The 13,910-nt window shown below is 43.3% G+C and overlaps 1 protein-coding gene across 2 annotated transcripts in view; it reads right to left on the bottom strand.

Annotated features, from left to right (window-relative positions):
- Positions 1–389: 389 nt before the first annotated feature.
- The window catches only part of B4GALT6 (beta-1,4-galactosyltransferase 6), a 51,955-nt gene continuing 38,434 nt past the window's right edge, over positions 390–13,910 (bottom strand). For both annotated transcript variants that reach the window (XM_079783706.1, XM_079783707.1), the window contains 5 exons: positions 10,361–10,477; positions 9,715–9,902; positions 5,177–5,299; positions 4,557–4,658; positions 390–4,052 (listed from right to left, as the gene is read on the bottom strand). In XM_079783706.1, coding sequence (XP_079639832.1) covers positions 3,905–4,052; positions 4,557–4,658; positions 5,177–5,299; positions 9,715–9,902; positions 10,361–10,477 — 678 coding nt within the window. In that variant the 3' untranslated portion in view covers positions 390–3,904. The remainder of the gene's footprint in view (positions 4,053–4,556; positions 4,659–5,176; positions 5,300–9,714; positions 9,903–10,360; positions 10,478–13,910) is intronic.

Here is a 13,910-nt window from a genome sequence, read left to right as displayed (position 1 = left end):
TGAAGGAATGTAGCCTCACATGCTGTTGTAAGAAATAATTCAGAGATCCCTGTACCTGTTCCCCAGCACTCGTCCCCAAGGTAACATCATACAGTGTTACAGTGCGGCGTCACACCCACCAGAGGAAGATCGATAATCAGCATACAGCACAGTTCCTTACCTTTCTCTTTGTGGGACCTTTTTTATGTGGAAAACATAAACACAACAACAATGGAAAACCCAGATAACCCCAAAAAAGTTCCCAAGAGAAAATGAGTACACCATCACACAAAGTCTTCAGAATATTATATTTCATAAAAGACAATGATAAAAAAGTACAAACATTTCCATGAGAAGCAAAAAAAAAAAAAAAAGAATACAAGAAATGACTAGCATTTAATTCAGTGCATTTTATGTAAAAGCCTTTTGGATCTTAATAAATAAACAAATCTTAGGTATACTTTCTCTTTCTGATAAACACCACTATGGCCATTTTAGTTCTCTCAACTGGCATACTTGCAAATACAAGACAATAAATCTTGAGTGCTAATATGAAAAAAAGATACATAAAGAAAGACAAGCAAACACCAAACAAAACAACACAAACTCTGCTTTCTCTCATATGTAGCCTGCAAAAGAGGGAGAATATTGTATTACATATTTTCCCATTTTGTTTTAAAGTGGATATTAATCTCTTGGCTGGGAAAGAAGTATAAGCTAGTTTCTAATGCATAATTTTGTATTTACATAATATTGTAAGATTTTCTTGCTGAACACCTTTTCACAAAATACTAACAAAAATTTAATTTTTAAAAAATATTCATTGAACCCTAATTTTTGGCAAGATTTAAATGACTATCTTCACTATGAATTTGATACAATGTTACAGCAAATGTGGACACTTTTCCTTTTTCTACAAATAGACCCATTAGCCCGGCCAGTGTGGCTCAATGGTTGAGCATCGACCTACGAACCAGGAGTTCACAGTTCAATTGCTGGTCAGAGCACATGCCGGGTTGGAGGCTGGATCCCCAGCAGGGGGCGTGCAGGAGGCAGCTGATCAATGATCCTCTCTCATCATTGATGTTTCTCTCCCTCTTCTTCCCTCTCTCTGAAATCAATAAAAATATATCTTAAGAAAACAGGCTCATTAATCACTGTTACTTTCTCTAGATGAAGGCACCGTTCCTTTCCCAGCAGTGCCAGAGGGACCTTGTAATAACTCATATGTCCACATATGAATGCTTCTCGATTTTGAGATTAAGAAATACAATGATGAAGTTATCAGAGGACGTCTTCATTTTAGAAAGGGTTGCACTTGCCTGACTTGATTTGTTTAGAAATGAAGTAGTGCTTTTCCGTAGGCATGCCGAGCATCCCACCTGACAGCGTAGGTAAGAACACATTTCACTAATATAGCCACCAAACAAAGCTATCAAGAAGATTGTTTGCATTTGCAAGATATTTGTTAGTCTTGTGGAATAGATTTAATAGTATTTTCCGATAATAAAGATAATTGGGCAAAACTCTGTCACTTTTGTTGAAACATATAAATGATTATAGGCAAAAATCAATTTTAAGTCTGCAGTGAAAAAGCAAAATAAAAAATAAAAAAGACAAAAAGCCAACTAATAAGATGTTTTTCACAGAATGACATGCCATATTCAAAACTGAAAAAAGCAAAATATTCATGGCCCACTCCTAAAACAAAAATTACTATTAGACTTAATCCAAAAAAATAAGGCAGGTACTAGTAGAACTGAGTTCTCTTGAAACTATAAAATGTATACCAAAATAAAAAGATTTCAAAATGTGGGCAGCTCCACATTAAAAAAATATATGATTTCCTAATAAGACTCAGAAACAGTCCTAATTTCCCCCACAACTAAAATATTTTTAATTATTTTTATGGATTAATTATGTTCCTATGCCCCAACTATCTTGTTAGTGTTCAACAAATGGTAACTTCCTAATTTACTTTCGTCCATTTCATTGAATTAAACTACATTGACTATGAGAGACAGAAAATGAACAGATAGACAAATTAAGAACAAATTTACTTTCAGCAGTTTGGTTATTCACTATTTTCAGTACAAGCAAAAAAAAAAATTAGAGACCAATATTTTGGAAATACTTCTAAGAAAAAAATGTGGAAAAACTCTGTTTTGTATCAAAACAGAGAGCTATCCTTTTTCTAAAAGTGCAAGAAATTCACTTATTTTGTGATTTTGTTGGTGATAATTTGTTACCAATATTGCCATAGAAAATGCCAACTTGAAAAATTAAACTTACAACCTGAGATAAATACCATATTTCTCTTTTAGGTGAACAATCTCTGAGTGTTATCCAAACATCTCTCAAATACAGATTTCTATTGTTCCTCATTGTTGTTAAAGATTCACTGTATAGATAAACAATTTTTTGTTTTGAATTTGTGAAAATACCTTAAGATATTTAACGAATCTTTGGTTAACAATAATTGATAATTTCCAAAGTAAAAATATTGTTTGATTTTGCCCTAAAAACTTCATCCAAATTTAAGATAAAGTAATATACTTGATGTCAGGTAATAAGACCTGTTTTCTGAGATGTGCCTTATAACATCAACATATTTAAATAGCTGACTATGTGTCAGAATATAATTCTATTAAATTATGCTTTTAGTGAGGAAATTTTAATAATTAACACCAGAGATGTAATTTCTTAAAAGTGGAAAAAAATAATACAGTTTGAATGAAATTGGGCAAGATGAAAAAGAATGCCTTCCAAACTTGAATTCTATGAGTCTGAGAATTGAACTTACAATTTATTTTCTACCTACTAAGCATTTATCTTCATAAAAATATAACATTTCATTTCTTATCTAATAGTATAATTCATTTGTATATTATAGGTACTATTGGGTTTTTCCATAGAACACATTCTTTTAAAAAATTGTTTTGATTTTTTTTTAAACTAAAAAAGTTTTTGGCTCTTCTGAACTGGAAATAATAAAAGTGCTATTCACTATTTACCAAAACAAACCAACAAACAAAAAAGTGTGCAAACACACACAACACTGGGCACATTTTCTGAGGCACAAAATCCCTGACACTTACACCAAGAGGTACATGGAAAGCGTTTAACATGAAGAGGTCCTGGGTCTCATGTCACACCACAACTTTTAAGATTTTTCTTGGCATTAGTCATGCAATATGCATCAACATTATGGTTGTGATTTAGCAAAATCTGATGAGATTGCAAGCAATATTTTTTCCCCTAAAAACGCGGGCAATCCTGGCAGGAAGGAAGGCGGCCGAAGCCGTTTCTCCCGCCCTCGGGGCCCGGGGAAAGCTGACTTCTCCCCGCACGGAGGCTGGAGGCCGAAAGCTCAAAACCAGGGTAACAGTTTCCTGCAGTCGTCGGCTGTCATTATTGACAGTTCCTTCATGTCACCCAGGGGCTAACCTTTGTTCAGTTTCATAAATGTACACTGTTTGTTCCATGCAAATAAAAAATGTTTATAAAAGCCCAATAAAGGCATAAGCCATTACATGCAAAACTGCAACACGTCTTACTGTTCAACAACTGAAACACATCCATGTACATCCCCTATGTACAAAGTCTGTTTCGACAGAAATAAAGCATTCTCTTGAGTTAAATTATAGATTTCAGTATAAAAATGTCTTTCTTTGCAGGACGCTCTCAACCTCCAGTCTTAGCGATGGCACCTGGTCTCTGCAGCGCTAAATGGGGGGCGGGAGGGGGGGGCGTCTCGGGATGGGAGGGAGGAGGCTGCCGTAGACAACCCCACACTGTGGTCCCCCAGGACTGCCGGCTCCTCTACATGACGGGCCCGGGACACGTCCACCCACTGACCCCCTGTAAGAGCGCACCCCGCGCTTATGATCAGCATCGCCGTCTAGGCTGCCGTGGAGCGACGTCTTCAATAGTCTTCGATGGGCGCCAGCGCTGGCGTGAGGTTTACGGAGATGTTTGTGTACAGCCTGTCCACCAGGATGCTGGGCACGTAGACTAAATTGTTCAGCCCGTCGATGTACTGGCGCTCCTTCGAATACCTCAGCAGCTTGTATCTAGGGTGTTGGAGAGGAAAAGGGAAAGTAAGAGAAACACATCCAAAAGAGAAAAACTGATGGGGAGAAAGCTCAAGGTCATCCTGATGAATGAACGCACTTAATGCGCTATACAATTGTTCTCAAACCTAATGAAACACCTCTTTACACCATCGTTCTAAGTGAGCATCATTACGAGGCTCAAAATGCCACCTGAAAAAATGATTCTGCACCCTTATGCCCTAGACACCCTTAAGGGAAAAAATGTGTTGTGTTTTTTTGCTAAGAAAATGCTTTTTTAGTATAACGAGTGAACTGGGCTCTTGAATAGAACAGAAATAGATGTGTGTGCAGATATATGTGTATCTCTTCAAAACAAGCACAAGAACGCTTTGCTTCTATATAAAAAGTGGCATCGACAGGAAATGCCCCTCGGAAGGTTTTTTTGGGTGCAGCGTGTATTTTAAAGCTTCCACACATTAAATAATTCGGGAACATGGTCTCTGAGGAGGATGTTAAACTTACCGTCCTAAAAACTGGACTTCACCCCGATGATGGTGAGGAATCGATTTGTATTTTCCCAAGTCTCCCTCTGGCCTCGTTACATTATACCCAGCATAGTGAACCCTGCAACAGCACACATGCAAATGAGAACATAAAATCTGACATAAACACTGATGATATGAGTTCAATTTAAAATGCAAAAGAATGCTCTAAGGCAGTGGTCGGCAAACTCATTAGTCAACAGAGCCAAATATCAACAGTACAACGATTGAAATTTCTTTTGAGAGCCAAATTTTTTAAACTTAAACTTCTTCTAATGCCACTTCTTCAAACTAGACTCGCCCAGGCCGTGGTATTTTGTGGAAGAGCCACACTCAAGGGGCCAAAGAGCCGCATGTGGCTCGCGAGCCGCTGTTTGCCGACCACGGCTCTAATGGGTGTGTTGTCAATAATTTCGGAAGGCCCTCTTGCGGTGGTGGGTGGGGGGGGGGGGGTGGTTTAGAAACACAAAGTAGGATTTAGGAATCTCAAAACTTTTCCATCCCAAAGCATCTTGTCTTGGGATAGCCAAGTACAAGCTCCCTACACGAAGACAAGGTATAGGAACACTCTGCTATGAAACTGTTCGTACCGCCACATACCTGTTCCAAAGGTCATCGTCTTCTCCTCCCCACCCCCAGAAGGCGTTAGGAAAGCCGTTGATCTTCCTAAACTGCGCCACAGTCAGTCCACTGACACCACCAAAAAACTCTTTATACGGAAGACTGAAAAGGAAGCAGAGCAGAGCACCCTAAAAATAAAATCAGGGCAGTGTGCCGCCTGAAATCAAGTCTTCAGTCTTCTATGAGCCTTGTGAAAAGGACCGCAGCTTCCCAAATAAATGACCATGTTGCTTACATCATATTCCGGGAAACGGAAAGTAGCCCTAGATACACAACACTTTTACGTTCTAGTGAGACAAATACACCTGAATGTTGTTCTGGAAGACACTTGTGGGAACTGACACTTAATGTTTAGTATCGTTACTTTATAATGCTCAAAATCCAGTGTTCAAAAATTATTTTTACAGCAAAGTGAACTTAATTAAATCCACCAATAGCTGTCGATGGGATGTTAGATGTTGCTAAGCTAATAAAATTTTCTAAATCAATAAAATGTAACTCTAAATGCATTGTTTATTATATAGACCAGGACACATGTATATTAGTAAAGACAGGTCTAGTATTTAATTTTTAAAATGACAAGCTGCCTATACCTATAATATATATGTTTAGATTATAGCCCCCAAATACTCATTAATATTTACAAACACATTTATTTTTAATGCACTAATATTTAGAGAAATTACATTTTAGTAAGATACTAGAGGCCCAGTGCATGAAATTCGTGCGGGGCGGGGGGGGTGGTGTCCCTCAGCCCAGCCTGCACCCTCTCCAATCAGGATCCCTCTCACAATCTGGGACCACTGGCTCCTAACTGCTCACCTGCCTGCCTACCTGATTGCCCCTAACTGCCCCCCCCCCCCGCTGGCTTGGTTGCCCCTTAGTGCCCTCCCCCGCCAACCTGGTCGCCCCTTACTGCACCCCCTGCCGGCGTGGTCGCCCCCAACTGCTCCCCCTGCGGGCCTGGTAGCCCCACGCAGCCTGCTACTCAGTTGTTTGGTCGCCCCTCACTAATCCCCCTGCCGGCCTGGTCACCCCACACAGCCTGTTTGGTAGTCCGTTTGGTTGTTTCGGATGCAATGGTTGCTTAGCCTTTTATATATATAAATAACTGACATATAACATGGAATTACTTTCAGGTGTTTAACAGATATCTACACTAATAAAAGAGAAACATGCTAACTGACCGTACGTTCGCAACGCCCACCAGACAATCAGGAGTGAATATGCAAATTAACCCAACAAAGCTGGCGGGTTAATTTGCATATGCAGGTGCAGAGCAGCTGGGCATGGGGTGGGACGCTTGTGTCGCCGTTGCCATGGCGACGACGCAGGCATTCCACACTACCCCAGCCACTCAGGGCCTCTGGGCAGTGTGGGAAGGTGGAAAGGCGGCTCCGGCCAGAGCGAAGGCGGTCTGGAAGCCAGGGGAAGGAGGCCCATTCTTGCACAAATCTTCGTGCATCGGGCCTCCAGTATGTATATATTGCGAAATAAATCTAGTTAACATCACCATACACAGTTAGAAAATTCTTTCTTGTGATGAGGATCTACTCTCTTAGCAACTTTCAAATACTCAATAAAGTATTGTTAACTCTAGTCCCATGCTGTCCGTTACATCCCAGAACTGACTCATCTCAGAACTGGAGCTTGGACCTTTGACCCCTTTCACCCACTTCACCGCCCCGCTCCCCCGCAACCTCTAGCAACCACCATTCTGTTCTCTGTATCTATGAATTCAGTTTTGTTAGATCCCACATGTAAGTGAAATTACACAGTATTTGTCTTTCTCTGACAAATGGCTATATTCTTAAATTTGGATTTTATTTTCCTTGCCTTTCCCTAACTCATAGTGCAAGGATTCTGTCTAAATTATTCATCTACTGTATTTTCCGACGTATAAGACGACTTTTTAACCCAGGAAAATCTTATACGCCCAGTCGTCTTATACGCCGGAAAATACGGTACATGTAGACTGGATTTCTGATCCTGAGGTAGCACCCTAGACTTGTAGACCTGAATCATTCTGTGGCCCCAACTGTGCGACTGGGAGCACATGCTGGAGCCATCAGAGGGCCAGGCCACGGTGGAGGGCTGGGCAAGAAAGCACGCCATGCCTGGCACCTGACAACCGAGCTGAAGGAATGAGAGCACAGCTGCCTCAGAGAAAGGGAGAAGGATTCCACTTCTTGTTGAAGAAACTCTTGCCCCATTCATTCCCTGTGGGGAAGCAGTGCTGTCTGCCGGCGGGGACGACGGAGGGGGCGGCTCCCGCATGGAGCCCTCGGGCTGCAGAGACAGCAAGCGTGGCTCTAGCCTGGGCCAAAGGCACCCCAGACAGTGACAGCAGCATGTACCCCAAAGACAGCCAGGGTGTCCCAGGTGACCTCGGGAGGCTCACTCTTGGGAGTTAGGGTTCTAGTGATAACACTGGGGGGCGGGGATTCAAGAGGCTCAATGAGCATTCATGGCACATTGGTGTTTCCCACACCAGTTGTATCATCTGTGCCCAGGCAAGTGGTCTGGGAGAATCCTGAGATCAGTAGACAGGTTAGATATGTACGTGTGTGTGTGTGTGTGTGTGTGTGTGTGTGTGTGTGTTTACTGACATGTCTGAATTGGCAAGCACTTTAATTCCACTTACTGTTCTGCTTAAGTGGAAACAACCAACTAGACCAGTGGTCGGCAAACCACAGCTCGCGAGCCACATGCGGCTCTTTGGCCCCTTGAGTTTTTAGCAAAGGCCAGCTGAGGAGTACCCTAATTAAGTTAATAACAATGTACCTACCTATGTAGTTTAAGTTTAAAAAATTTGGCTCTCAAAAGAAATTTCAGTCGTTGTACTGTTGATATTTGGCTCTGTTGACTGATGAGTTTGCCGACCACTGAACTAGACTATACCCAGAATGGGTAAAGACTGGATAAAATGAAGGCACAATAGATTAAAGAGTAGAAAACGGAAGTTCAACAAGCAAAAGTCCAGTCGTGTTTACGTTACACCGTCCACAGGGGAAGACACTACCTGAGGCCTTCGCTCTCTGGCCGGAGCCCTGAGTGTGGGCACTCCCGCTGGCAGAGGGGCTGCCCCCGGCTTCGTCCAGGGCTGAAGGCCGCGCTCCCTGCCATTCCCCGACCGGCCTGCACCCCCCTGAGCTGGCATTCCCACTTCTATCCCATCTTCCAAGACCCCTACCAACCCTAGGAGTAGTCTAGGTAGATATGAATATTTTATTCATGAGAAATTAGTATTTTCAAGTAAAAAGAGATAACTCAGAATTCTTAGTGTTTATGACCTTTATGATATTCTTCCGTGAAAACCAGTCACACTGAATCCACTCTGACTCGAGCAGGCTGACCCAAACTGTTCCAGAAGTGCTGAGCGCCAGACCTGGAACCCGAGTGACCTTCCCAGGTGACGCCAGACTTGCAGTTCAGAAACTGTGCTGTTAGGGAAAGGCTGTCTTATAAGCACAACCAGCAAAACAAGCAAAAGCCATTCTTTTCCCGTTTTAGTGCTGTTTCTCCTGGTCGGGTCATTGCCTCTCTCTACTCTGTAGGTCGGGCAGTAGGCAAACCTGTGGTACGGGAACCGCCTCCCCTGTTCCGGTGGCTTCCTCTCCTCTCCACTTCCAGCCAATGAGAACCGTGGTGTCTGTCCCAGATTAGACGGGCATGCTTTAATGTCCATTTAGGTTTCCGTCCCGGCATCCCACTGAATGGGAGAATGTATTCGCCAGTGATACCTCTGATAAGGTTAATATCCAAAATTTATAAAGAATTCATATAACTCAACACCAAAACACACACAATCCAATTAAAACATGGGCAAAGGACCTGAATAGACACTTCTCCAAAGAGGACATACAGAAGGCCAAGGGTCATATGAAAAGATGCTCAGCGTCACTAATCATCAGAGAAATGCAAATTAAAAGCACAATGTGCTATCGTCTCACACCGGTCAGAATGGCTGCCATCAACAAATCAACAAGTGCTGGCGAGGATGAGGAGAAGAGGGAACCCTCGTGCCCTGCTGGTGGGAATGCAGACTGGTGCAGCCACTGTGGAGAACAGCATGGAGTTTCCTCGAAACATTAAAAAAGGAGCTCCCATTTGACCCACTTCTGGGTTTACATTCGGAGAAATCCAAAACACAAATTCAAAATAAGATATTCACCCCTGTGTTCATTGCAGCATTATTTACAAAAGCCAAGAATGGAAGCAACCCGAGTGTCCAAAATATACAAGTGAATAAAAACGTTGTGGTACATACTAGTATACACAACAAAATATTCCTCAGCCATGAAAAAGAACAAAATCTTACCACGTGTGACATAATGGATGGGCGTAGAAGGCATTGTGCTAAGTGAAAGAAGTCAGCCAGAGCAAGACTAACCCGCGACTCTAACCCGGGCCCCCTGTGCGGGCGGGCTGGGGTGGGAGACGCTCCCTGGGCGTTGAACGGTCTCAGATGCGGACATGTATGTCACACAGCATCGGGAAGGCCGCACGGTACTCACATGTACATGTACTTATCCAGCTTCGCTGCAAAATGCCGCGGCATCTCCCCGCAGCCGTAGTAGTTGCGGTCGTTTTCGGGCAGGTGGTCCACGTCGTGGAAGATCACGCAGTCCCACGCCCGGTCCCGCGTGGCCTCCCGGAAGCCCACGTTGAAGAGCATGGCGCGGTTGAAGGGCTGCGAGCCGGTCTGCACGGGAGACAAACACAAAGGGCCCAGGGCCCGGTCGCCGGGCTTCTCTCTCGCTTCCTCGCGTGGTGAAGCGTGGCCAGACAACAACGCGTCTGAACCCGTGTAAGACAGTACACACTCAGGGCTTTCAAACAGCCGCCGGGATTTATTGCATTATTCATGTGCTGGTAAATTACAAGACAATGTCATTATCTAGCCCAGTGGTCGGCAAACCGCGGCTCGCGAGCCACATGCGGCTCTTTGGCCCTTGAGTGTGGCTCTTCCACAAAATACCATGGCCTGGGCGAGTCTGTTTTGAAGAAGTGGCGTTAGAAGAAGTTTCAGTTTAAAAAATGTGGCTCTCCAAAGAAATGTCAGCCCTGGCTAACCTGAAGCTAAATATTTTTAATCCAACCACATCTAAGAGTGTATTACGTTCTAGTAGACCCGGTTACCATTTTGGAAAATAGTCTCACCTGTTCGATGACATAAAAGGCAAATTCCAGCCGCTGTTTCTGGAGCATCGGAATCAGATGCAGGAAAAAAATGGGCAGGTGTTCGTGGCGATTGCGGAAGGGGATGAGAACCGCCACCTTGGAAGCCAAACAGCCACATGTCAGTAACCGAGCAGCAGCGCTGGGGCCAAACGAAGCTCTACCCTCCCACGCCGACGATGGTGTCAGAGCCACACCCTGTGAAGCTTCTCCCGGACACCTAACCGCGAGCGAACACAGACACGGCCCTCGCCTTCGCCACCTTGACCCTGGGGACCTGGGGCGGTGTGCGTGGGCTCTGAGGGCCGTTCCAAGGCGTGTGGTCGTCCTCCCATGAGCACCGGGAGAAGGGGTGGGAGGACTGAAGAAGCCTGATAAAATCAGAGGCGGTGATGGCAGAGACTGGGTGATAGGAAGAGATGGTTATAGAAAGCCAAAGATGGCCTGGGAGACAGTTTGGAAATCAACGCAATAGTGGAGATGAGATGATGACAGCTTGACCTGAGGGAAGGTTGAAGAAGAAGAGAGGTGCGTGTTGTTTTGAAACATTTAAAAGGTCCATAGACAGGATTTGTTTATGGATGAGGTGTGAGAAGTGAGGGAGAGGGATATGTCAAGAGTCACTTCTAGCCCGGCCCGTGTGGCTCAGTGGCTGAGCGTCAGCCTAGAAACCAGGAGGTCATGGTTCGATTCCCATCCAAGGCACACACCCGGGTTGCGGGCTTGATCCCCAGTAGGGGGCATGCAGGAGGCAATGATTCTCTCTCATCACTGATGTTTCTATCTGTCTCACCCTCTCCCATTCTCTCTCTGAAATCAATAAAAATATATTTTACAAAAAAGTAACTTCTAGGTTGTAAAGCAGGTCATAAATAATAACCTTAGGGTGTTTAAATTGAATTTAAGAGAGATACCACTTAAGTATCTATTATCCTACATGTGGCTTATCTGGCCTAGAGATACTTTTAAGCAATATAAGAGATGTGTCCTGGAATATACATGAAGTTTTATCATTACATTAATATATTTTTCATTTAATCAAAACGCACAATTAAATTTTGCTACATTTTATGTTTCTTTCAGCGGTAAGATAATATTCAGGTTAAAATAAAATTATGTTTAAAATCCTTAACAAAAAAGATGTCAGCAGCACAGACAACAGAGAAATTTGTCCTTGATAAATCAATTTGTTCATAAGTCCCCTGAAAAAAGAAAAAATATACTGTATATGGAAATTAAAATGGTTTCTCAGCAGGTCAATTTTTTGTCTAACAGTAAAAAAAAACCCATTTATTAGAAATATCAAACTCAAGACTAGAAAACACCATCTGTATAAAATGTGTTAATATAACATAAGAATATGTGAATAATTATCAATCATCACAACTCAAATACTCTATTTTCTGGATCCAAACTTTGTCATACCAGCCAAGTCACCCTATAACTCAGTTTGCCCTTGAAACAGCTGAAATGTTTTCTAAACATTACTTTCTTAGCAATTTCTGAGCTAAACTGGCTTGAGCATAATTGTAAATTTTCTAATAAAACCTGAAATTAAAATAACTTTTCTATACATTATAAATTCCAAAATCATTACATTTTCAAAGAACATAACAGTCAAACTATATCTAATTAAAATTTGTGTCACTCTACATTCTGGATTTTTAAACACAATCTAAATTAGCTATTATAAAAAATTATTTAAGAACATTAAATCTGGGACTTACTAGAATTTCACATCCAAATAAATTTCACTAACAAATAAATAAGTGTAAATAACTGGGAGTGCTAGGTTTAGGACCTACTCCTACCTGTAAAATCAGGGCATGGCATTAGATACAGCCAGTAAAAACAAAGAGTAACATTCATTTGTGTATTTTATATTACCAGGATCATAGATGAGAGAAATTTTTAAATTCTTAAAATGATTTTACTTAGAGCAAACAGGAGATGATTTAGTCAAATTAAAGATGTCTAACCTAGAACTCCACCACTAATTTTCCCTTCATGCGGACGGGATAGCAGAGAGCGGCTGTGACGAGCTCTCTGTCTTACACAGTATTTGCTAAGTGGTAGGAACTAAAGCGGTCCTGGGACCCTGCCAGCCCCCCCTTGGATCCCATTCCCTTTTGGTTTATCCCGAGGGTACCTCCTGGCTTATGAATTTGAGCCACAAAACTGCCAGAGCAACCCCCATCCACATCCCTTTATCCCCGCTCCCCTCTCTCTTCCCCTCCCCCCCACACACACACACTAGGGCTACTGCTAGTGCTGGGCTCTCCCTGCTGGCTGGGCACTCCCCAGTGGGCTGCAGTGTCCATTAGCAGTGTATCCTAGCAACCTCCAAACCAATACAGCTCCCAAAGCAGGTCAGGGACCCTGGGTTACTCTTAGGATAGGAAATGGCTATCTACACGAATAAAAAAGAAATATGCAAATTGACCATCACTAAATGACTCCCACCAGCCAATCAGGAGTAAGTATGCAAATTAACCCAACAAAGATTGTGGTGGCCCCGCCCCCCAGCTGCTCCGGGCCTCTGGGCAGCATGCATGCAGGCGCAGAGTGGCCAGGCAAGGCGGGATGCCTGCTATGAGGGGAGGGTGGGGGTGGAGGGAGCTACAGGAGCGGCTCTCCGGCCGGAGCGATGACTGAAGGCAGCAGCCAGAGTGAAGGCCTGGGTCCCGGGTACTGGAGGAAAACTGGTGCTGGCAGCCAGGGGAAGGAAGAACTATTGCACGAATCTCCGTGCACCAGGCCTCTAGTATAAAGATAAGAGAGAAAGGAATGAGACAGTGAGTGCCAGTCCCCACCACAGACCTTCTCTGAAGTGCAGCAGGGTGGAGACTTCTACTGAAATAAGGAAGCTGGTCCCGGTTCTGAAGGAGCCACAGCTGGCTGCATCAGACATGGCGTCAATGGGCTATAAGAGCCGTTAAGGCGAGTTACAGATATAAGGGAGAGGCTATGGAATGGCTCCAGAGTCCATATTTCTAAAAGTCCATATCACTTAAATACAATTAGGCTGAGTGATGAGTTAAACATAGAATAAACAACGGTAAAGTCACAGCCCTTGATGCAGTCATTTCTTCAATGAGGCATTTCAAATATCAAGGGTTGTTTCTGTCTTTAATCTTATGAGGAATCTGAGAATGTCCTAAGTGTCCCGGCAAATTCAAATAAGCAAAACTGTTGTTTTAATAGCAAAGAAATGAGACAGTTTTGAAAAATAACTGAATATGAATGGTGTGCCCAAAGCGAAGTTTTTGTTAAAATAAAGCTGAACAGAGTCTTAACATTTCCCTCAGCCGGTCCCTTCTCACGGCGGTGGACTGACGTTCCCGATGGTTTACAATTTATTGCCTCGAGAAAGATCTCCGTGTTCTGAGATCCGTTATCTCAGGCGCTCACAGCCTTGGTTCGGGACGTTCCCTTAGCTGGGCCCTGACTTGCGGGTGAGCCCGGCCTGCGGGTGCATCTTTGGCGGCAACAGGGAACATCTGCTCATTCCCTCCCGCAAACACTTCCTCAC

Source organism: Cnephaeus nilssonii (genome assembly GCF_951640355.1).
Source record: "Cnephaeus nilssonii genome assembly, chromosome: 11".
Lineage (NCBI taxonomy): Eukaryota > Metazoa > Chordata > Mammalia > Chiroptera > Vespertilionidae > Cnephaeus > Cnephaeus nilssonii.
This window is presented reverse-complemented; position numbering and strand designations above follow the sequence as displayed.